The following is a 22,611-nucleotide window of genomic DNA, read 5'->3' on the forward strand; positions in this document are numbered from 1 at the left end:
AAAGATATAATATATTTTTCATTATACAAATGAAAAATCATATCAACAAAACTTTCAAGTTACAACAGCTAGTGTTTACCAAACACTTTAATATTGTAACTTTTAAGTTATAATTGCTCAACCTCAATCCCAAACACACCCATAATAAATCTTACTCTTAATAATAAATTAAACAGAAAACAAAGAAATAAAAATAGTGGAACAGTTAAAAAAATAAATCTAAAAAATTTTAGTAGGACAAATGAATTTACAACTAGGGAAGAGAAGCGATTAGCTTTTTTGGAAATTAAGGATATCATAATTGAATGAGGCTGCTAATAAAAGGGGGATACTGCATATACAGTAGAACCTCCAAATAGAAATACTCTATATAAGAATAACTTCTTCATAATAATAAAAAATTGTGGTCCCAACTTGGGACTAATTATAATTAAGAATAAACTCCACATTGTAATAAGTTATGTTTTTTATAGGTCCCGTCTTAATAAACTTACCTCCACATAGTAATAATATTTCAAAAATATATGACATGTTACATTAAATAATTAAGATAGAACAAAATATCTTTCTAAAGTTGCTTGTGACAATGATTTGTTCTTTAAAGTTGTAACCACATCTTTCAACTTGCAGATATTTATTAATTGATCAATATAAGCATTTTCTTGTTGAAATCAAAACATTTTTAGCTTCTCAAGTATGTTTGTAGCTTCCTAGCATGAAACTTTTTGTATTAGTTTTTTTTGAAATTATATATCTTTTTGTATTAATATCTATTCATTGAATTTGACTCATTTACTAATTAATTTATCAATATCTATACATTGAATTTGACTCACTTATTAATTTATTAATACATGACATAATTTACCTTTATATCACTTGCATTGGAGATAATTAAGTAAAAACAATAATTTTTGTCCTATACATCTATTGAGTTGTAACCTCTTTATAAGAATAAATTTCTCTAATCCCAACAATATGAGTATATGGAAGTTTTACATGTTTTATGTACAATTGTTTTTGCAATAAATCGTGTGTGTCAATTGTGTTACTATGCGTATGATTTTTTCCACATAGATGTGCCTAGTAGTTTAGGCCAGCCCTCTAATTGGGGTCAGATAATATAAAACCAGGGGTTAGAATATATTCGTAAGTAATGATATTTTGATTTCGAAAGGGCCTAGGTTCCGGTGTATAACGAGTTATCAACATATTTTATTGATTTGATCGTCATTTCTTGTTCTTAACTTTAAGATAGAAGGTTCAACTCTTCCCAAATAAATATGACTGAATTTAATTCTTATGTTTTAACTATGAACTTCATGTTGGCTTCATTGTGCGCATTGCTTGTGCTCGTACTGTGGATTTTTTGTGGGATTATAAATGCACTTATACTTTACATAATTTTCAAAAATAAAAATTCTTATGTGTTATGTTGTTTTTTTTTTTTTTTTTTGAGAATGTGTAAAATATAAATATGTGTATAAGCCCCATAAAAATTCACAATTAAAGCCTAACAAAACATAACACAAAAATAAATAAATAAATAAAATAACTCCCATAATCACATAGGGAATACTGAAAACCTCCACCTCAAAGATAAAAAAAGAAAGTGTCAACAAACCCAATTAAGGAATTATTAACAATAATGTAAAATATATTTTTCTTGGTGTAATGATATGTTAAGATTCAATGTTTGTATCATAAATAATATGCACATAATATGTTATTCATTCATCAGTACTGTGAAATCTCCTATTAGCAATGCTAGAAAAAGTACGTGTCATTTCTAAGCACATATTATTATTTACTAAGTACGTGTCCTTTCCAAGTACTGTGAAATCTCCCAATTATTATTATCTTTCTTAATAATGCTAGCTTTACCATTATCAAGTCTTAATTAGGGGATTACTATTATTTACTTATTATCCACATGGCTAATGAATAATTTTCGTCATTATTAATGTCTTCAAATTCATTATGATTAAATTCTAAAAAAATTTAGAATTAAATTTTTTATTCTCTTCTTGAACTTGATTGGTGTTGTATGGTCTAATATCTTTGAAATATCATGTCAGTCATATAACAAAATAATCAGATTTAAAATTTCAACATTGGATGTGCTAATAAACTTTGTCTGTTACTATAGGTTAACATACCGAAAGATAGGTTTTTTTAAAAAAAAATAATAATAAGAAAGAAAGAAAAGAAAAGTTCCAAAAGTTGCTTTGCCGTCCAAGACATTTCTTAAGTGCCGTTGATTGCAACATTTCCGTTAAATTTTACAAAACAGAATAGAAAGACGGAAAGAATATCATCAACCTCACTCTTTCTTTTTCTTTTTCTTTTTTTCTTTTTTTAACAGCACTGAATTATTTTTATTTTGTAATTACGATTTCATCCCTAAAGTCTTAACTTTTGTTTATATACATTGGCGTTAGGTTTCATACTTTCGTCCGTACTGACGAATAAAATTGTTTTTTTGGGGCAAGATAAACTTTAAGTTCTATTAACTACCAATATTATTATTCTGAGCCTGATTAGTGATTATGTTGAAACCGCTTTAAGGTATAATACTTTTTTATAACCACACGATCAAAGTTATAATAATTTTTTTTACTATTTATTACTTTGCGTGTATGGTTGTTATTCGTACTCTACCTTAAAGTAGCTCAAAGCTAGTCATAGCCTATTATTATTAGTATTATTTATTATACATGTTCTCGCTATATTGAAAAAAATTCAAAAGGTATGTTTTTATTTAGAAACTACTATATGTGCATTAGGCTGCTGCAATGTCATCTGACTTGGAACAAGTTTCTCTTTTACATCAAATTAGTCATGGCAATATTGGCAGAGTAGTTTATGTATGTCTACTTTGATGCCATTGAAACCTCCTTGACTACCAAGCAAGAAATGCATTATTGCAAGCATTTGTTAATTGCTTTCATTACTTTTCTGCTTCCCACTCGCCCTTCGACTGTAAGCTATGATGTGATGATCAAAGATAAAGTACGTTTACTGCTCACTGGATATTTTGCTTATTAAGAAAGAAAAAGGGGAAAAAAAATTGGCTCGGATGGTCTGTGCTTTGTGGAAGGAAGTGCGGAGAATGGTATTGGTAATAATTATATTAATTGGGGTTTATTTACTGAATAACATGTTTTCAAAGATTTTATGGGGGTGTAATCAGAAAAAATTAGGAGATGGAAATATCACCACCCAAGAAAAAAAAAGCTAAACATCATATACCTCCCTGAAGTCGGAGAAATTCCAGATAAATGGTGCGCGTGTCAAAATATGTAGAAACGGCCTAACACTGTAATTACATAATTACACCACTTAGCTTAATCTGGGCTATTTAGCATTCAATTTCAATCTTTTTTCTTGAATATTAAAGTTACAAATATTCTGATATGAGTAATGATATAGTCACAAACTTTTGTACAAACTTATGTAGTACAAATTGATGTGGCATGATAAAATTAGTTGAATTAAATATCTCTTGGCCCACATGATTTATTTTTATTATTTTATATTTTCATTCAACCAATAAATTAATGCCACATTAGTTTGTACAAAATAAATTTGTACAAGAGTTTGTGGCTGTATCATCACTCTTCTGATATTGCAATTCAATGGCCGAATTTTATCCCTTAATTGTGAATTCTTAGTAGAAACGGTAATTTGCTATTTAGCCTCCCTATATACTCCTCTAGTTGACAACAATTCTGGCTCGCACTGAGTTAGTCGCTTGCTTCCATTGTCTTCTTCTTCAAAGCATGTGCTCACATTTCATCGATTTCTTTAGTCACCTGATCTTTTTGAATCTCAAATTTCTTATAAATTTGAAACAGAATAGGTGAGAGACCATGCTACATATGGCTCACTACATCATTCGACATTAGTACTCAATCAGCATAGTCCTAACACTTTGAATACTTCTAATGGATTTATACAATATTTACTCAAAAGTTTGGCTGATTAATTTTTTAAACAATTTTATGTGATTGATCGCCCAAGAATTTATATTTTAAAAGAGACTATGAATTAAAATTTTGATTAAGACTTTGTCCAACTCTCTTTTTTGAAATAATATTATTAAAAAAAACATACTCCTAGCGGTGATACCTTGGCCCTCGAGAATGGAATTTATTTAGAAAGATCAAACAATGAATGGTTAGACCAGGAACGTAATACCTTGGCCCTCGAGAGTCGGGAAGAAATCCAAGAACACAAAAAAAAAAATCATATCAAATGACTGATCGTGCAGCTCAGTTTAAATACACATATAATGGAAACTTATGAGTATATTAGAAAAGGAGAGTAATGATAACAGCATGAGCATGAATACTTTCTATACAGGTACAGGGGAATATAAAGTTGGTACAACATGAAGAGGTGATTTCCTCTGGAGGGTTACCCCACTAGCTTCAGTCATGTCCAAAACTACGCCAAAGGGCAATTTCCAGTCAAACCAGTATAAAAGGTTAGCGACCACGTACTCAACTGAAGCAATGGCAAAAGACATACCAGGGCAACCTCTTCTCCCAGCACCAAACGGGATGAATTGGAAATCTTGACCTCTGTAATCGGTCGGGTTATTCTCAAACCTCTCTGGCAAGAACTCTTCTGGTCTGTCCCATACTTTGGGGTCCCTTTGAATTGCCCATCCGTTTACAAATACTCTAGTTTTTGCAGGAATATCATAACCATTCAATTCGACACTCTCTGCTGTCTCTCGAGGAACCAAAAGAGGAACTGGTGCGTGCAATCTCAGTGTCTCTTTGATGACACACTTAATGTAGTCCATCTTATCGATATCCTTCATATCTATGTTTAATTTCCCTTTCAACACACCTCTAACCTCTTCCTGGGCTCTCTTCATAATCCTTGGATCTTTCAATAGTTCTGCCATCACCCATTCTAATGCTGTCGCAGTGGTATCAGTTCCTCCCACAAACATGTCCTGACAATGTAAAACATGAAAACTTTGATTAGCCATGGTTAGTACCACGTAAGTGCTGATCTGTGTTTTGTGATCAGCTTTTACAAGGTTGTGATTGTTAGTTATCATTAAAGAATACATGTGTTTTTAAATCACTAATCTTTAAAAGGTTTGCACAGATTACATTTGTACTGAATCCAAATTCACCAACATGTGTAAAAAGAGACTAGGAAGAGACCATGAGGATTGCTTTAATAGTGTCCTGAGAGAGCTCAATGGCAAGATTGCCATTTTCTTGAAGCTGGAGGAGTATGTGGACGAAATCTTTTTTATCGGACTGATCATTATCAGTTAGTGATACCCTGTGCTCTTCAATAACCTGATCAAGCAAATCGCCCAAAGCTGCCGCAGTTTCGTGTAAGCGACCAATGAAACCTGTAAGAACATCAATCCATTTCAAAGATGGATAAAGATCTCCAAAACAAAAGCTTGTCATGAGCATCATCTGCCTTCTTGTTAACTCCCCAAACTTGCTACCCCCATTTCCTCCCCCTTCTCCTTCTTCTTCTTCAACCTTCCTACCAAACACGCACCGGGATGCTATATTATTGGAAACAGCCAGTAGCATTTCGGATAAATTAATAGCCCCACCGTTGAGACACGAACGACGAATTTTATTAATCAAACACGAAACTTCCTCAACTCTAACATGTTGAGCTGATTGCACTCTTTTGGAACTCAGGAGTTCAAGAACACAAATCTTCCGAAGTTGTCTCCAGTACTCGCCGTAATTAACGTTCCCGAGATCTTTGCATTCGTAAAGGAGGATGTGGGCAGCTATGGTTTTGGGCCGGTTAGAGAAAGCGATGTCATGGGTCTTCATCACTTGGCTAGCCAACTCAGCTGATGAAACCACAAGAGATGGAGTGTTGCCGAAGTAAACGTACATTAAAGGGCCATAACGTTCCGAAAGAGCTTTGAAAGAGCGATGTGGGAGATTTTGCAGGACCTGGTGAAGGTTACCAATTATGGGTAATTTTGGTGGGGATGGAGGTAAGTTTAAGTTACCCCTGGCTCTGGTGAGCTTGAGCAACTGTACAAGTATAAACAGGAGGATTGGAAGTAGAACTGGAAGAGAGAGGAACATTTCTAATTGTGATATGTCTAGAAAAGGCTGTAATTGCTTTAAGATTGATGGCAGAGCCATTTCAAGTTCGAGATTTCCTATGCGGACAAAGCGCACAAGGCTTCAATTCTTCTTATACCTTCAAAGTTACCGATTGAGGTCAGAATTTGCGCCGAGTCAAACACACCCGGCCAAAACCTAAACTTGATTTGAGCAAACAAATCCCCTCGTTTTGTCCTCAATTTCCCTCTAAATCTCAGAAAGCCAATACCGTTTATCTTCCTTCTTCTTCTTCTTCTTCTTCTTCTTTTCCCCTTTTATTTTTCCGCGTTAAAAAAAAAACAAAGAAGTTGAATTTTAGAAAGCGATTTCCAAAGTGAGATATACAGTACCCATTACGTGGGCATTCAATCTCTGTCGAGGCATGAATAATAACTATTTCTAATAATAGATAGTATATTTCTTACCTTTTTCCTGAATTAATTTTATTTTAAGGGTAAATTTTGGATTACCGCCTATTGAAATAAAAATTTTAAAAATACTATTAAGTTATTGTAAACGTCAATTTACCATTATCTCTGTTTAAAACATTAAAAAAAAAATAGAAATGATTGAAAAAGATACTTTTATCTTCTTTATAAAGTAGGAGTAAATTAAAATTATTTAGATATATTTTAAAGATTATTTGAGTGGGTAATCTAAAATTTATCTTTGTTTTAATTAATATACTATCATCACTCCATCACCGAATTGCATTATTATATTTTTCGTAGCCGTCAACACGTTTAAAGTACAAATTTATTCCATAAAAAACAAGTATAATTTTTTTGATAATGACATTTTTTAATTAGTTACAATTGATCTCCTAACAACTTTGTTTGCTATTAACGTTCGTTTATTAGTTGTCAACATCGATTTATTAATGACCTTTGTCTTTAACTCTAAATCAAAGATGCTGTCCGGCCGATGGATAGATGTTTTGCCTTTTGCGTGTCAACTCTTTAGGACTCCCTTTCGGCCGTTCTGGAGGAGGAGGGAAATAAGGATTCGTTTATTATATTTTTCTAAAATGGTGTAATGGTGTTTAAAAATAGTAACTGAGAAGGAAAAGATGTTTTTAAAATTATATTTGTTTTTATAATAAAAGCGAATTTGATGTCATTTTCTTAATAAACAAAAAAAAAAGAGAGTTTTGAGTTCATTTATTGAAATGAATCAGTGAGACATAATTGAAATAAATTAATGCAGCGAGACCGGCTTTTCTGTTTTCTTCTAAAATCATCTTTAATAGTTTCTCAATTTTTTCGTTCTAATTTTCAAAACATGTGAGAGATTGTAACCATCTTTTGCAGCATTTTGTTTATTTTTTTAAATGAAAATTATACCACTCACCGTAAACTTTTTTTTTTTCCATCAACTTCTTTCATGGAAGTTGTGATCGTATAGACATATATAATTTTTGTTTTTTTGTTTCGACAGTTATTCCAAATTTTCTTTTTCAGGTTTTGAACTCCCAACTAGTTTTGACTACGATATTTATGGAATGCCATATCCCATGTACAGAAGAATCTGGTCCGATGGTCAATCTTCTATTAACTTTTGTTAATCCTCACCACTCCAGCCCACTTTGCTTGGCCCTTCCATCATGCAAGTTATATTGTTGAACATTTGTTTGTTGTGTCTACAGCTACACCATTTTTCAAGTTTCGAATGTAGGAACTTCAAAGTGAACAACCAACATTGCACTAATTGATAAGGCCTATTCGTTGTAATAGTAGTATCGCATGCACGGCTCAAATAGATTATGCGCACTTCCTGTTAAAAATACTAAATTTCGCCTCTCATGAACCGGAACTTCCTCACAGGCATCACACCTCAGTAAACAGACATTATACCGTATTCTAAGTTCGTGCTCTTAGTGCTCTAGCAATTCACAAATCGAGAAAATGCACAACTCATGCTGCCTAGGAAGAGTGCATCAATGCCATATATACTAATCAAGGTAACCTTTTTGCTGAAAATAGGAAAAATCAAAACCCTCAAACAAGAAGAAATCATTTCTGCATATGAAAATAATTTCTGCAGATACAAAAGATCCAATATTTTACACTTTGGTTAGTCACATTTGTAGGCAAAATCATGCCAAGAAACTAACTCCACCATGTACAACACATACCTAGGTCTTTTGTTGGGTGAAGAGGAAAATCCTCCACCCTTTTTCCCCCACAAATTCCATTTCTTAATGTCAAATATTCACAGTGCCTCAGATTTGGGTTAGATAAGTAAGAACATGCAACAGCACAACAAAATAGAACAACCCAGATCCCACAACTGTGATACTTGGCTTCTAACCACCGCATATTGCAACCGGAGAATTGTGTAACAAGTATATGGGTACCTATCTCCTAAGATGATCTCTTGTAAAAAAGGGATGCCTAAGAGCTTCACGCGCAGTTAGCCTGTCCGTAGGATCATACCTAAGCAGTCCTTGCAATAAATGTGTAAGATCACCAGCTGAATGGTCAACGTGCTGCATTATTAGGTTCTGGCAAAATGAGGCAATGCAGTCAGTACACCTAAAAGCAAGACAATAACCCTTAAATTCCACAAAAGAACCATATGAAAAAAGGAACCTGAAGACGAGGTAGCTTCATCACAGATTTAATACTTTCCCTAGAGGCTGCACCTTCTGGCCAGTCCAACCTACCCCTTCTAACATACTTCTCTGCATGTCGGCTGAGAAAATTCACGGCGATAAATACTATCAGTGGGTTGAGATCAGTGAGCACTTAAAAAACTTTGGAGAAGATCACTCACTCTACTCTCTTCAGCATATGTTGAGGCAAGGGACCAAGCACCCGTTCCATCATCGCAAGGTGTTCCAAGTTCTCATGAGTTTGGAATAATGCCTCACCCTGTGAGAGGATTACAAAAACTCCATAAAACTCACAATGCATAAAGAAAAAACAAAAAACAGATTCCAAATAAAGAATACACGTACCGTGCATAACTCCACTAAGATACAACCAACACTCCATATATCACATGGGTAAGTCCACCCAAGTCCTAGAAATAAAGATCATAGTCAGTCAGCAGATCAATAACAATTCTGTGGTACAACAAGAAATAGGTAGAGAACATATTTACCAAGGATAACCTCCGGCGCACGATAATGTCGGGTGGATACAATGTAGTTCTGATCTGGGCGCTCATAAGTTGTGCTGCCAAAATCAATCACCTTAATAGCACTTGACTTTGGCATTCTTTTAAAGTAGGAAGAATCTTTTGGTGTGTGCAAAGAACTCTGCAAATTCAAGTACATTTAGAAAAAGAACAATGTCAAAAACTCGGAACGTGAAAGAGTATACTAGCGAAAATAAGTAAAGAAAACCATAATAATACCTTGTAGTCAGGAACCTTAATATACTCGGAAGAAACAAGTAGAACGTTCTCAGGCTTTAAGTCAGTATGTATCATACACAGATCATGCATAACTGCAAACATTCATAAAATTAATGTCATTAGGAAACAGTCGAAACAGCACCAGGTTAACAGACAGGTTTGCTTAGTGCAATAGTGCAATTTTTAAAAACTCCAACCAAGGTAAAAACTATTTCTGCATATAACGGTTGAACAGGTATAAAACAAGAAAACCCATTCATTTCATTGACCATAGCTAATTGACACCAGCAATAGAAAAAAGGAAACACATGATTAATTGAAAGAAACTAGCTTTAAGTAATTACTACACACATGCTATACATTCCAACAGTTGTCTGGCAATCTCACGGACAAGATCAATGGGAAATGAGCGATAATTGTTTTTCCGTAGAAAATCGTATAAGCTAGATCCAAGCTTCTCAAACACCTGTTGAAACCATTTGAATCCATCCAGAAGTCTTAACCCCCAAATTATGTGTAAATTGGGGAAATTAATTCATCACAAAACAATCATATACTTACAATACAGATATGGTTACGATAGTCAAACCAGTTCCGTATTTGCACACAACTGCAAGGAATAAACCCATTCAACCATCGCACATAATTTTAGGGAAACTTGTTATTCCATATCCAGCGATGTCAGTAAAGCAGGAAATAAATTAAACCAACTGTTAGCACTCACCGGTTGCCACCTTTATCATGTTTTGCAAGTTGTTGAAGTACTTCAATTTCTATCATAGCAGCCTCACGATATTTCTTGATCCCACGAACAATTTTAATGGCTACCATTTCTTTCCTCTCACGATCCCAGCATTCCAAAACCTGACCGAAGGTTCCTGTAAAAGAAATGATCAAGAATAAGATGCATAACATCAGAAAGTGAACAGAGAAACCATTGTTAACAAAGGATTTGAGGTCTGTTCAATAAATGTACCTTCACCCATTTTGCTGTGAATCTTATCTGCAAATGCAGAAAAGACAATGTAAGTAATCAGATTGAACATGTTACACATCAGAACTCTATTTCTGAGTGCCATGGTTAGTAAAATATACATATCTACCATTAAAATACCAGAAGAACCTCTCATTCTCATGGATAGAAAATTAGGTTCACCAAAAGAAGTATAACATTATTAACCCAAATAAAGTAATTACTCTCTCATTAAGGACAAACTAATATTATTGATTGAGGCAGATAATGGTAAAAGTGTAATTACAGCGAGAAGTTAAATTTTCTCCAAGCGCAAACATATAATGGCCATCTTTGTCATCCTCACGCCATGGGGGAGAACCATTTCGAGCCACTCCCTTTACAAATAGAGAAGAACTAGTGACATGGTCTGAGGGAGCTCTTGGAGGTGCAAAGCTTGTTACATTCCCAACCTCTTGTCCACAAAATAATCCTACCTGAGCCTACACACAGCCATTCATTCATTTGTACCACTTAAAACATATATCAAATTTCCTCCCTATAACTCCATCCCCTTGGTACATCATACAATCCACGCAGTCATTGGCAGGTATAACCAAAAAAAAAAACGTCATAGCGAAATATAGATCGATGAATTAAATACAACAGATTAAAAACACAAAATATATTTCAAGTTATGCAAAAAACTTCCAGTATCGCAGGCTGATCATTTGTGGAATTAATTATATATGTTTTCAAGGCATTAACATCTCTAGCAATGATTTGAACAAATCAACAAAAAATTCGACCAAGATATTTTTGCATAACTATTTTGATTCGATACTGCTAAATAGTCCATCGATCCTAATTCTCCAAGAAAGAAATAAAAAAAAATTCTAAGATTCTTATAAAAGCTATCCATGATCTATCCTAAACACCCAAGAGAAGGGGGGAGATGCTACGAAATAATTCAGATCCAAACAAAATAGGAATAAGCTTCTAATTAAAACTAAGATCATATAAAATACTAAAAATTAAAAAAAAATCAGAGAAATATACCAGATCCATACGCAAATTCAGGAAAAATAAAAATCGCAAACAGAGACGAAATCTGATGATACCTTCGGTACCTGAGGCACGTCCCAGCCCAAACGCGCTCGCTTACGAGGACGCCGATCCAGATTCGAAAAAGGAAACTCCGTCACGCGCTCCATCTCCATGATCGCAGCTCACGGCGAGGAAATAAGAGAGAGATCGAGATCTTGATGCGATTGAAACGAACGAATAAAATAACGAAGATAAGAATTTTCTTTGTTTTGTGCAGCGAATAGGGGAACTAATCCTACTTTTAACCTACCAACTCGATAGGCGGGGGCGGTTTACGGGAGATCAAGCCGTACGCGTGTCTTGTTTGTAGCCGTGGGTTCGACTCGGATTTTGTCTAATCAATGCTTTGGAATGGAAGGAATCGGTTTGGAATTAACCATGGTAAGGTTCGGGCTTAGGTTAGGTTTTATCGTGGTTAAGTTAGCTTTCGGTGATAAGAAAAAGTTTCTCCATTTTTTGGCACGTGCCACACGCGCCGTGAGAATAAAGGTTGGTTGGCTCCACTCAACATCGACAGTTCGACACCATGTAAAATTTTTTGGGCTAAAGATACCCCTTTCGTACCGTGGCTCCAGCCTCCAGGTTAAGCGTTAAAAACTTGTTCAGACCCCGGTCCAGTACCTCATGATGAAGAGGCAGATCATGGCACAATCACTAGTAGGGTTGGCAAATTAAAGACTTAAGCCAGATTTTTTCGAGCATAAGCCCAGGTAAGTTATTGAGAATAAACTCGAAATTGGATCCGTGCCTGAATTTTTAATAAGTAAAAAGACGAAAAATATAAATACAAACACCTAAAATCTAAATGAACCCTAAGGCTGTATTTATTTTTTAAAGTGGGAGTGAGGAGCGTGTATTCCTCATACTTCAGTGTTTACTTCAATAAATTGGAGAAGAATTAAGAATCCACTTCCATCTCTCCCTTTTCTATCTTTTTTTTTTTAAATTTAATTTAATTTAATATTTAATAAAATAAATAATATTATATTTAACTAAATAATAATTTGTATTGATTATAAGTTAAAATTACTTAAAAATAATATTATTATATTAATAAAAATTACTATATGCTATCTTTATTTAATAATATAATATTATTATATTAGTTTTAAAAATAATAGTACTATATTTATTTAATATTAATAATAATAATAATAAATAGTTTATTCTAAGAAAATATTAATTTTGTACTAAATAATAATATATTAATAAATAATAAATTTAATATAATTATATAAAATAAAATAATGTTTCATTTTATATTTATCCTTCTTTTTATTAAATTTACTATAATTATATTTAATAAATATTTAGATAATATTATTATATTTAACTAAATAATAATTGGGTTAGTAATATTATTAATTCTCTATATACCATCTTTATTTGAAAATATAATATTATTATATTTATTTAAAAATAATAGTATTATATTTATTTAATATTAATAATTAATACTAATAAATAGTTTATTCTAAGAAAATATTAATTTCATACTATGTTAATAGTAAAAATATTTCATTTATATTGCCCTTATCAACAATTTTTAATTTATATAATTAAAATTAGAATTAATAAAAAATTGTGATGTTCATAATTAAGAATATTAATAATTATTATAAATTTACAAATATAATAAAATAAATGTTTATTCATTAAATATTTTTTTTATTAACTTTGTAATTAAAAACTATAATTCTTTAAATAAGGATAAAATTATAATTTGAAACTATTTACTCCCAATCCAAGACAAAGTAAACACATAAATTAAATTTTGATCTCCATTTCATGCTTCCATTCCAGTGTAAGTAAACAACCTACTCTTACTCCCACTCCACACTCTGAATTCTAGAATTCCCACTCCTGAATATTCTCACTCCAATCCAAAAAATAAATGCTACCTAAATTTCTTTCTATAACGAAGCAAACACAAGCAGTGTTGCTGACTGGCGCGGCTCCAACTCTCCAACCTCTATGCCTGCACGAACTTCCATGCTTCACTCCATCTCCAGTGTCACAACTCACAATGTCTATCTTTCTCAATGTATTGAAACGATAAGCTATTCTCTATGTATTAAAAACCAGCATCTGATTGCAAAATAAAAAAAAGTCGTGAGTGCTCTGACCACCATTTGATAGGCCTTACTAACTGTTCTCTAGCTTAGAGTTTTATCGGTTTTTTTTTTTTTTTTTTTCTGTTTTTGGCTCTAGCATGACAAATGACAAAACAAACATGGGCATAGTCCAATTTGCGTAACATGACAAATGACAAAACGCTTCGGTTATTATAATCCTTTTCAACGTAGCCTCATCAATGCATAAGACTACTTTGAATTGATCAAACCACTAAGATATTGATCTTTGTCAATTTTGTCAAATGCGATTTGTCCGCCTTCTCGATCTTCTACAAATATTATATATCAACCCCACCGCTCAAAGCAAATAAGGGTCGACAAAAAAAGATTTTGCAAAAAATTAAGGATATATTTTATTTTAATTTTGAAAAAGCATTTTAGGTAATTAAAAAATTTGCACTAGAGTAACAATAAGATCAATAATAATTTATAATTACCTGTCTAAAATTTTCTATTTGGTCGGATACCTGATGAAAGCTGATGAAGAGCCGAAGAGGTGTTCTACTTGTATTTAAAAGAAAAGCCATTAGGATGAAATTCGTAACCAGTCCTGGATTATATTTCAAAAGAAGTTAATTTACAATCTACATCCTATGATTCTAAGAATAGGACCGCGCTGATGATACCCGGACATGAATATTGATCAAATGACAACAAAGGGGATGTTGCAGCAGGAGCAGGGGGTTACTGCCTTATTAAAGATAAATTAGTTTAGCTAAATGAGAGAAGAAATTTGTTGTTGCAGCTGAAAACTAAGAGCTAATTGCGGAAAAGCAAGAACAAAAGAAAAGAAAAGGCAGCAGACTCGTTTTTTTGGAAAAAAAAAATATATATATATCTTTAGTTTGGTTGGTCTACATACTACAACATATCTATGGGTCTGAAGAGAAAAGAGAAAAAGAATATTTATTACACTCCACACTTTATTTGACTGTATAAAAAGACCCCAATATTTTTAAAAAAAAAAGAGTGGGACTAGTGCCACTTTGTGAATGCCTCAAAGTTAAAACCCCCTTTCTAATTAAGTCTATTAAAATATTTTAACACTTTCAAAATTAACAAAAATATCCGCATTCAAAACTTATTCCTTTAAATCTCATTTTTCAACTTTTTTTTTTTTTTACGATTTTTCTATGATGTTGTATGTATTTTTATAGCACTAAGTGGGATCATTATAGACGTTTAGATTTAAATATTTTAATCTTAGTCATTCATTCAATATAATAGATAATTAATTAAAAGATATCATGTAATTCATAAGTTGCTGGTAAATTTCTTATCCTTCCAGCTACAATTAATTTTTAATCAAATTAAATCATTAATTTTATTAAAAATTAAAGCATTTCTTCATGAATGGATGAGATGGTATCAAACAATTTCTTGAGCCGCAGTTCTAGCGTCTACCATACTTCATAAAATAATAAATCAACACCAATCATATGGTTTAAATCAATACCAAAATGTAATGGAATAAGCAATACTTGACAAGAATTCAATTTCAAACAAAAGAACTTGAGATATTATATTTTTTCATTTCTCTTTTTATTTTTATTTTTAAATTTAAAATCACTTGTTTAACGATTTGTTAATTAATCTTATTATTTTTAAAAAGAATTACATTTTTTTATTAAAAAATTAATATATACTGTTAATTAGATCTAAAGGTAATAAGGTATATATCTTTAGGGAGATTATTACGTTAGATAATTATATATGTTAGTAGTCATTTAATAAAAATTCAACGGTTATAAAAATAAAAAAATAATAAAATTATATTATTTTTACAGACGTTCAAATTTTTATCGACTGCTACGTAATAATGTATGTTATAAGAGTACGTTTCATAACAAAAGCTTATCTTTAGCGTAAAAAATTACAGCACCTTAGACGCACAAAAGCCATTTCAACATTTTTTTTTGTTTCCTCTTTTTCGCAGCCAAAGTTTTTTTTTTTTGGGACCCTGAGTTTCTGCCATCGATGGTAATGGAGCTTCAGTATCACTCCCCAGCCAAATCTTTAATTTTGTTTTGAGGATTATTGGCATGATTCGGTGTAGTGGCAGCCATGTGCATGGCTTGTGGGTTATTGGAATTGTATGGGTTGTGACGTGGCAGCAATGGTGGTGGCTCGGCTTGGTGTATGGTCGACTTGATGGGGAACGTGCATATTAGTCCGGTTTTGTGGGGGCTATTGGTGTGACGGCTGCATGGTGGTGTTTTTTAGATGGCGGCGGTGGGTTAGAGTGTGGAATAGTTTTCGGGTTAGAGCATGTGGCGGTGGTTTGGATGGGCTGATGGGTAGACGGCTGTGGCATGGTGGTTTGGTGAGTGTTCAACTGCGGCGAGAAGCCATAAAGGCCGAGCAAGGTGTTGGGTCTGGTTCGGCCGCGAGACACTGAAGATTTTTGACTTTTGGAGCAGGGTGTCATTAGAAATTGTCCTCTTAAAGTTATAAATTGCCAATAGTCCGATTCTTTAAATTAATTTTAAATTTTATAATAAATTTCAATATAATATTAATTGTAAAATATGTCTAACTAGCTAAAAAAATTTAAATATTTAATTTCAAAATATAAATTATTTTATTTATTATATTTATTTTGAATTTTACCACCTTAAAAAATGACACCCACAATAAGTACTCTGAAAATGAAACCACCACCTTGTGACATAAGAATTAAGAAATATGGAAGAATTTGCAGCTAAAATCGATCTTAATTCATCCATTTCCTCTTCACTCACTTGTTTTGATCATCTTTGTTAACAAATTGCTTTTCTCCACCTTCAAAACAAGGCAACAAAATCGTACCACCTTCACTATCAAAGCTTCCAATCATAGTCAATCTCCATCAACTAGGCTTTCTCCCGCATCGCTCTCTCTATGCCATGGCTCAACACTGGGGGGCCCTGTCATGCTTCTGCACTTAGGCAGGGTGCCAACAGTTGTAGTTTCCTCTGCTGAACCAGCTAAAGTGATCTTGAAAACCCATGACATCGTCATTTCAAATAGACCCGACTCGAGTATCTCAACGAGACTTTTGTATGACTACAAGAATGTGTCCTTGCCTCTTTACGGCGACTACTGGAGGCAAATGAGGAGCGTATGTGTTGAAAAAATAGCATATCTATATGCTATTTTGAGGGCACATTTTGAGTAGATCCCACATAGCGAAAGTGAGAAATCTTGTGAGGTTCGGATTCTATTCCATTAATACTTCAAAAGTATAATTTTATTTTCTCAAAATGGTGCTTGGGTGAATGAGAAATTATCTCTCAAAGTTCACCATTGAAGTTGGAAATTTAAAAGGAAATGAGCCCTATCCCACATGGAAAAAAGAAGCCAAGGGATTAGTGTTTAAATATAAACATTTAACCATACATAAATAAGAAATTTTAAGATAGAGGCTCTCTCCACATGTGCGTTCTACGTACGCGAATGTCAACTCAAAAACATCCAAACTTGCATGGCACGTTTTTAATTTCCTTTCAAATTTTTTATGACAGCTTCACAATTATTTTTGTGCTGCTGTTACCTACCCACATGAGTATAAAAAGGCACCATTCTCTTCTGTTTTTGAACACACTAAAACCAGCACATAGAGCACTTGCAATTTTTCTTTCATCCTTCTTTCGTCTTGTTTTCTGATCGAGTTTGCCGCTGTTGTGGTTCACCGAATTTACCTGTCTGTGCTTGACGGGAAATTCGTGCCCGTTGTATTCTGGGAAGCAGTTGCCAACAGATTTTTTATGACAGCTTCGCAATTATTTTTGTGCTGTTGTTACCTACCCACATGAGTATAAAAAGGCACCATTCTCTTCTGTTTTTGAACACACTGAAACCAGCACACAGAGCACTTGCAATTTTTCTTTCATCCTTCTTTCGTCTTGTTTTCTGATCGAGTTTGCCGCTGTTGTGGTTCACCAGATTTACCTGTCTGTGCTTGACGGGAAATTCGTGCCCGTTGTATTCTGGGAAGCAGTTACCAACAGATTTTTTATGACAGCTTCGCAATTATTTTTGTGCTGTTGTTACCTACCCACATGAGTATAAAAAGGCACCATTCTCTTCTGTTTTTGAACACACTGAAACCAGCACACAGAGCACTTGCAATTTTTCTTTCATCCTTCTTTCGTCTTGTTTTCTGATCGAGTTTGCCGCTGTTGTGGTTCACCAGATTTACCTGTCTGTGCTTGACGGGAAATTCGTGCCCGTTGTATTCTGGGAAGCAGTTACCAACAGACCTAAAGCATTTCAGCAGGTGATAAATTTATTTTAAGGAAACTGAGTTGCAGGCCTCGGGTTTTATTTTCTGTTTTGATTTTCTTTTCCCTTCTGTTTTTCCAATTGTTCATTCATAATTTCCAGTTGCTGTTTACGTTGCTTTAGTTAAATTACCTACTGGTTTTATTTATTTTAACTCACTGTGTTATTATTCTTACAATATGTGCTCTGCATCTTCTTAATCTGAAAAGGGTTCAGTCATTTCGATATGTTAGAGATGAAGAGATAAACTCAATGACCCACAAAATCAAAGAGTCTTGTTCATCTTCTTCTCCTGTGAAGTGTTGTCTTCGCTCACAAATTTAAGAAGCTTGTGGATGATTTTAGTCAAATGTTGGGTGTTTTTACCGCACAGGATTTTATTCCGTAGCTTGATTGGCTTAATAATGTGACAGGTTTGAATGCAATAAGTAAGACAAGGTTTACTGATATCTTTCTAGATAGAATTCTTGATATGATCAGATGACAAAACAAGGCACGGATAAAACAGAGGAGCAAAAGGATTTTGTGGATGTTCGGCTTAATATTCAGAAAGATGACAGCACCATGGCACTATGGAGAGAGCATAAAAGCCATCATTCTGAGCATAACAGCTTTGAATCTTGACCTCTATTTATCTCTGTTTGATTTCAGTTAACATTATTATCCATCATTATTAACGTGATAATCTTACATAACGAACAATTGAGTATACAGAAAACATAAAACTCGGAGAATACAGACCATGTAACGTGTTTGTTAAATATTTCTGAAACAGGATATGTTTGCAGCTGGGACTGATGCCACATACAACAATGACAGAACTAATAAGGCACCCACGTGCAATGAAGAAAGCACTGAATGAGACGCGAGAAATCATTGGAAGCAAACCCAACATCTCCGAGGATGACCTGGAGAATATGCAAATACTTGAAAGCAGTGATCATGGAATCATTTCGATTACACCTGCCACTCCGCTTACTTGTTCTGCGAGAATCAACTGAGGATGTCAAAGTTAAAGGGTATGACATACTTGCCAAAACAAGACTAATTTTCGATGCTTGGGCAATAGGTAGGTATCTCATGGGACGAGCCAGAAGAATTTAGACCCAAGAGGTTCTTGAATTCTTCCATAGATTTCAAAGGGCATGACTTTGAATTCCTTTTTGGGGAGGACGAAGTGGCTATCCTGGAATTACATTTCCCGTTGCCGCAATTGAGCTGGCATTAGCAAGTCTTTTGTACCATTTTGACTGGACAGTGCCCGGTGAAGCAAGTGGGCAGCATTTGGAGGTACCAGAAGCATCGGGAATATTAGTCCATAGAAAATTTCCTCTCGTTGCTGTTCCTGTTAGATTTATTTCTCACATTATGTGGACCGGCATAAATCATTCTAATTATTTTCTATATTTTACCGAATTAATACGTGACTATTGTTAAATATTATGGAGCAATTTTGACAGACTCATTTATTAAGTGATCAAATATTGTGTTAATGAGTCTGATTTTGACATACCATACACACTAGTATATTATGGACAAGTATAATCCTTAATTGTGTTATTTTAGCTCATAATAGGATGGGCAATTTTGTACTAACACATGAGGAGTCCCTGCACTCAACCACTGTATTTAAGTAATTTCAGCCCATTGGAAGTTTACTGTTCAAGAAATCTATGGCATGAGTGCAGTGCACCTCTCTCTCTCTCCCTCATCTCTCCCGTGTGTGCAGTAAACTATTGGAGAAAAGTTGAACCTTGAGCTGAAGGAAAGGAAGCGGGAATTTCAGAAGCTGGATCAAAGTTGTAGCAACTCTGTGAAAGCTCCATAACAAGCTTCCAAGTTCGGATCCATGGGAGATCATGGTAAATTTTGAAATTACCTAAAATATGTGTTTATTTGAAAATGCAAGATTAAGGACATAAAGTTTATTTTTGTTTCGTCAGTTCCAACTCCTCGCTAGTTGCTGGAGTTGTGTGCAAATAAGGGAAAATGCAATTTGTTCACTGTTAAAGAGTTGTAATGTCTTGTGTTCGTAATCTAGTAATATTGATGTTAATTTCTGTGGCACTGTTCTACTGAATTAACAATAATTAATATATAAAAATTATGAAATTGTCTTTCACATATAACTCCAACAATATTACACCACGTGCACATAAATTAATGGAGACAACTATTTTTTTTTTTCTTTGAAGAATTGTGTACTGCATTGGTTAGTGGCCATTTCTGAATTCTAATGATTGGTCTGCGTGATTGCAAGCACCCTGTTTCTTTCGAAACATTTTACATATCTCAAATTAATTAACGCTTTCCATATCTCAAATTTCAGTAGTAGTAGGCCAACTGAAGGGACGCCAAAAAAAAAAAAACTATTAAATCTGCTTCTATAAACGATACAGACTTATCACTTCTATCTGTATCTGTTTGATTCCATCAATTCTATGAATCTGGCAAAAGCTTAAATGCTTAGTAAATGGTTAAACGCCTATAAATGGTGTAAAGCATGACGAGGGATGTTCATAATGTTATGAAAACTCACAAAATCAAAGAATCAGAAATGACCAACATTCCGATCCCATTCCATGTCCATTACCAGCTACAGGAATTCTTACTACTGCCCTCCTTTTTTATTTCCCTTATTCTGGCCATGTTTGTTATCAAATGGGTATTTTTCACCAATCCAAGCAATAACAACCTTCCCCCCTCACCATCAAAGCTGCCAATAATAGGTAACCTCCACCAATTAGGAATGACCCCACACCGCTCTCTGACGTCCTTAGCCAGGCTACACGGCCCCATTATGCTGCTGCAACTTGGCAGAGAACGTACCTTTGTGATCTCGTCACCAAACTTTGCTCGTGAGATAATGAAAACTCACGACATAATATTTGCAAACAGACCCTATTCCAGTATTGCTAGAAAACTTCTCTATGATTACAGGGACTTGTCCTGGTCCCCTTATGGTGAATATTGGAGGCAAATGAGGAGCATTTGTGTAATGCGGCTTCTTAGCACAAGAAGGGTACAGTCATTTAGGTCTTTAAGAGAAGAAGAGACAATTCAAATGATTGAAAAAGTAGCATTGCGATCTTGTTCGGGTTCGTCTCCAATTGATTTAAGTGAAATATTAATTTCGCTTACAAACAATGTAATATGCAGGGCTGCTTTTGGTATGACATGCGGTGAAGGTGAAGCTGGGGGTAAACTTAAGAAACTTTTAGAAGAACTCGGGGAATTGTTAGGTATGTTCTGTGTTGGGGATTTCATTCCATGGCTGGCCTTTTTAGATAAATTAACCGGTCTGGATGCTAGGGTGGAGAGGGTTTTCAAACATTTGGATAGTTTTTTGAATTATGTTATTGACCATCACATGACTCGTCAACGTCAAGATGTAGCAACCAATGGTGGTGTGATCGTGAAGGAGGATCAAAAGGACTTCTTGGATGTTCTTCTTGAAATTCAAAATGATGGCACAAATGGCATTAGCATGGCTAGAGAGAACATGAAAGCCATTATCCTGGTAAGCACATTTTGCCTAATCAATCCAAACTAGCTCCAAAGGCAGATTATTTATTTACATACAAACGCACAAGTATCTTAAGACAAGATCGCTATATATGCTATGATCAATGCGTTATAATCAATTTCTTGTAGGACATGTTTGCTGGTGGAACGGATACCACTTACACTGCTCTAGAATGGGCACTGACAGAGCTTATAAAGCATAGCAAAACTATGAAAAAGGTGCAGGAAGAGGTGAGACGGATTGCTGGAAGCAAATCTTACATTAATGAAGATCATATAGAGAAAATGTTTTACCTCAAGGCAGTGATAAAGGAGACTTTACGACTACACCCTCCAGTTCCATTGCTGCTTCCGCGACAAGCAACAAAAGATGTCCAGGTAGGAGGCTACAACATTCCTGCCAAATCCAGAGTTATTATCAATGCGTGGGCAATAGGGAGAGATCCTGCTTCATGGGAAGAACCAGAGAAATTTAAACCTGAGAGGTTCCTGGACAACTGTTCAAGTTTCAAAGGGAATGATTTTCATTTCATTCCTTTCGGAGCTGGTAGAAGGGGGTGTCCTGGAGCTACATTTGCTATTGCAATTGTTGAGCTTGTATTGTCAAACCTATTGTACAAGTTTGATTGGGCGTTGCCAGATGAACAAAGAGAGGAGGACTTGGATGTCGATGAATCAAATGGTATAACCATTCACAGGAAGTTCCCGCTTGTAGTTGTTGCGACTCCTCATCGTTTCTAGAGCCAAAGGGATAATGAAATGTCTGTAAAAATCTATCTTAAAATATTTGGTGAATGGTTATACCATTTGAGGTGTTTCTACCCTTTTCTTCACTAAATAATTTATAAATAAGAGCTTCGTTAACCTTTTTTGTCTAGAATGTGCTTTGAGTTTTAAAAATGGAACGCGTGCTTTTAAAGAGTCTTACAATTTACATGCTAGATTTAGACATCATTCTTGGAACTTGGTGTGTGTTTTCGAAATTACTTGTTTACCATTAAGATAAATTAATGCTGAGGAAGCTCCACCAAAATTGACAAGGATAGCTCCATTATGGTCTATCACAAGCCGGGATGGTGATCTCTTGTCATTATGCAAACAAGATTAGGCATCCGATAATGACATTTCCGCATGCAGGCCGGGATGGTGATCA

The 22,611-nt window shown here is 34.3% G+C and overlaps 3 protein-coding genes and 1 pseudogene across 8 annotated transcripts; 2 read left to right on the plus strand and 2 right to left on the minus strand.

The window, feature by feature from the left end:
• Positions 1 to 4,274: 4,274 nt before the first annotated feature.
• LOC18047714 (cytochrome P450 71A1) lies at positions 4,275 to 6,422 on the minus strand. The gene is made up of 2 exons (XM_006439887.2): positions 5,187 to 6,422; positions 4,275 to 4,969 (listed from the first exon to the last, which is right to left on the minus strand). The coding sequence occupies exons 1-2, from the start codon at positions 6,153 to 6,155 to the stop codon at positions 4,358 to 4,360; spliced, it is 1,581 nt and encodes a 526-aa protein (XP_006439950.1). The 5' UTR covers positions 6,156 to 6,422; the 3' UTR covers positions 4,275 to 4,357.
• A 1,613-nt stretch (positions 6,423 to 8,035) lies between these two features.
• LOC18047715 (serine/threonine-protein kinase AFC2) lies at positions 8,036 to 11,838 on the minus strand. 6 transcript variants are annotated; one of them, XM_006439890.2, is made up of 12 exons: positions 11,550 to 11,838; positions 10,736 to 10,931; positions 10,453 to 10,479; positions 10,201 to 10,354; positions 10,038 to 10,086; positions 9,828 to 9,942; positions 9,477 to 9,568; positions 9,222 to 9,378; positions 9,076 to 9,140; positions 8,892 to 8,989; positions 8,708 to 8,810; positions 8,036 to 8,619 (listed from the first exon to the last, which is right to left on the minus strand). In XM_006439890.2, exons 1-12 carry the CDS (start codon positions 11,646 to 11,648, stop codon positions 8,473 to 8,475), a joined length of 1,302 nt encoding a protein of 433 aa, XP_006439953.1. In that variant the 5' UTR covers positions 11,649 to 11,838; the 3' UTR covers positions 8,036 to 8,472. The 6 variants fall into 6 exon arrangements, with proteins under 6 accessions (XP_006439953.1, XP_006439954.1, XP_024043716.1 ...); XM_006439891.2 differs by having other exon boundaries at positions 8,123 to 8,619; positions 11,559 to 11,838; XM_024187948.1 differs by lacking the exon at positions 10,736 to 10,931 and having other exon boundaries at positions 8,123 to 8,619; positions 11,550 to 11,834.
• Positions 11,839 to 18,711: 6,873 nt separating this feature from the next.
• Positions 18,712 to 19,370, plus strand: LOC112100264 (annotated as a pseudogene).
• A 747-nt stretch (positions 19,371 to 20,117) lies between these two features.
• LOC18048256 (cytochrome P450 71A1) lies at positions 20,118 to 22,340 on the plus strand. Its single transcript, XM_006439894.2, has 2 exons — positions 20,118 to 21,453; positions 21,588 to 22,340. Exons 1-2 carry the CDS (start codon positions 20,437 to 20,439, stop codon positions 22,197 to 22,199), a joined length of 1,629 nt encoding a protein of 542 aa, XP_006439957.1. The 5' UTR covers positions 20,118 to 20,436; the 3' UTR covers positions 22,200 to 22,340.
• Positions 22,341 to 22,611: the final 271 nt, after the last annotated feature.

This window comes from Citrus clementina, unplaced genomic scaffold, assembly GCF_000493195.1.
Source record: "Citrus clementina cultivar Clemenules unplaced genomic scaffold, Citrus_clementina_v1.0 scaffold_3, whole genome shotgun sequence".
Lineage (NCBI taxonomy): Eukaryota > Viridiplantae > Streptophyta > Magnoliopsida > Sapindales > Rutaceae > Citrus > Citrus x clementina.

Coding starts and splice junctions, on each gene's coding strand:
- LOC18047714 (XM_006439887.2), bottom strand. CDS start 6,155: ATGGCTCTGCCATCAATCTTAAAGCAATTACAGCCTTTTCTAGACATA. Junction 4,970..5,186: donor CTATTAAAGCAATCCTCATG/GTCTCTTCCTAG, acceptor TTACATTGTCAG/GACATGTTTGTGGGAGGAAC.
- LOC18047715 (XM_006439890.2), bottom strand. CDS start 11,648: ATGGAGATGGAGCGCGTGACGGAGTTTCCTTTTTCGAATCTGGATCGG. Junction 10,480..10,735: donor AGAAAATTTAACTTCTCGCT/GTAATTACACTT, acceptor CTGCATTTGCAG/ATAAGATTCACAGCAAAATG. Junction 10,355..10,452: donor TCACAGCAAAATGGGTGAAG/GTACATTTATTG, acceptor TTTCTTTTACAG/GAACCTTCGGTCAGGTTTTG.
- LOC18048256 (XM_006439894.2), top strand. CDS start 20,437: ATGACGAGGGATGTTCATAATGTTATGAAAACTCACAAAATCAAAGAA. Junction 21,454..21,587: donor ACATGAAAGCCATTATCCTG/GTAAGCACATTT, acceptor AATTTCTTGTAG/GACATGTTTGCTGGTGGAAC.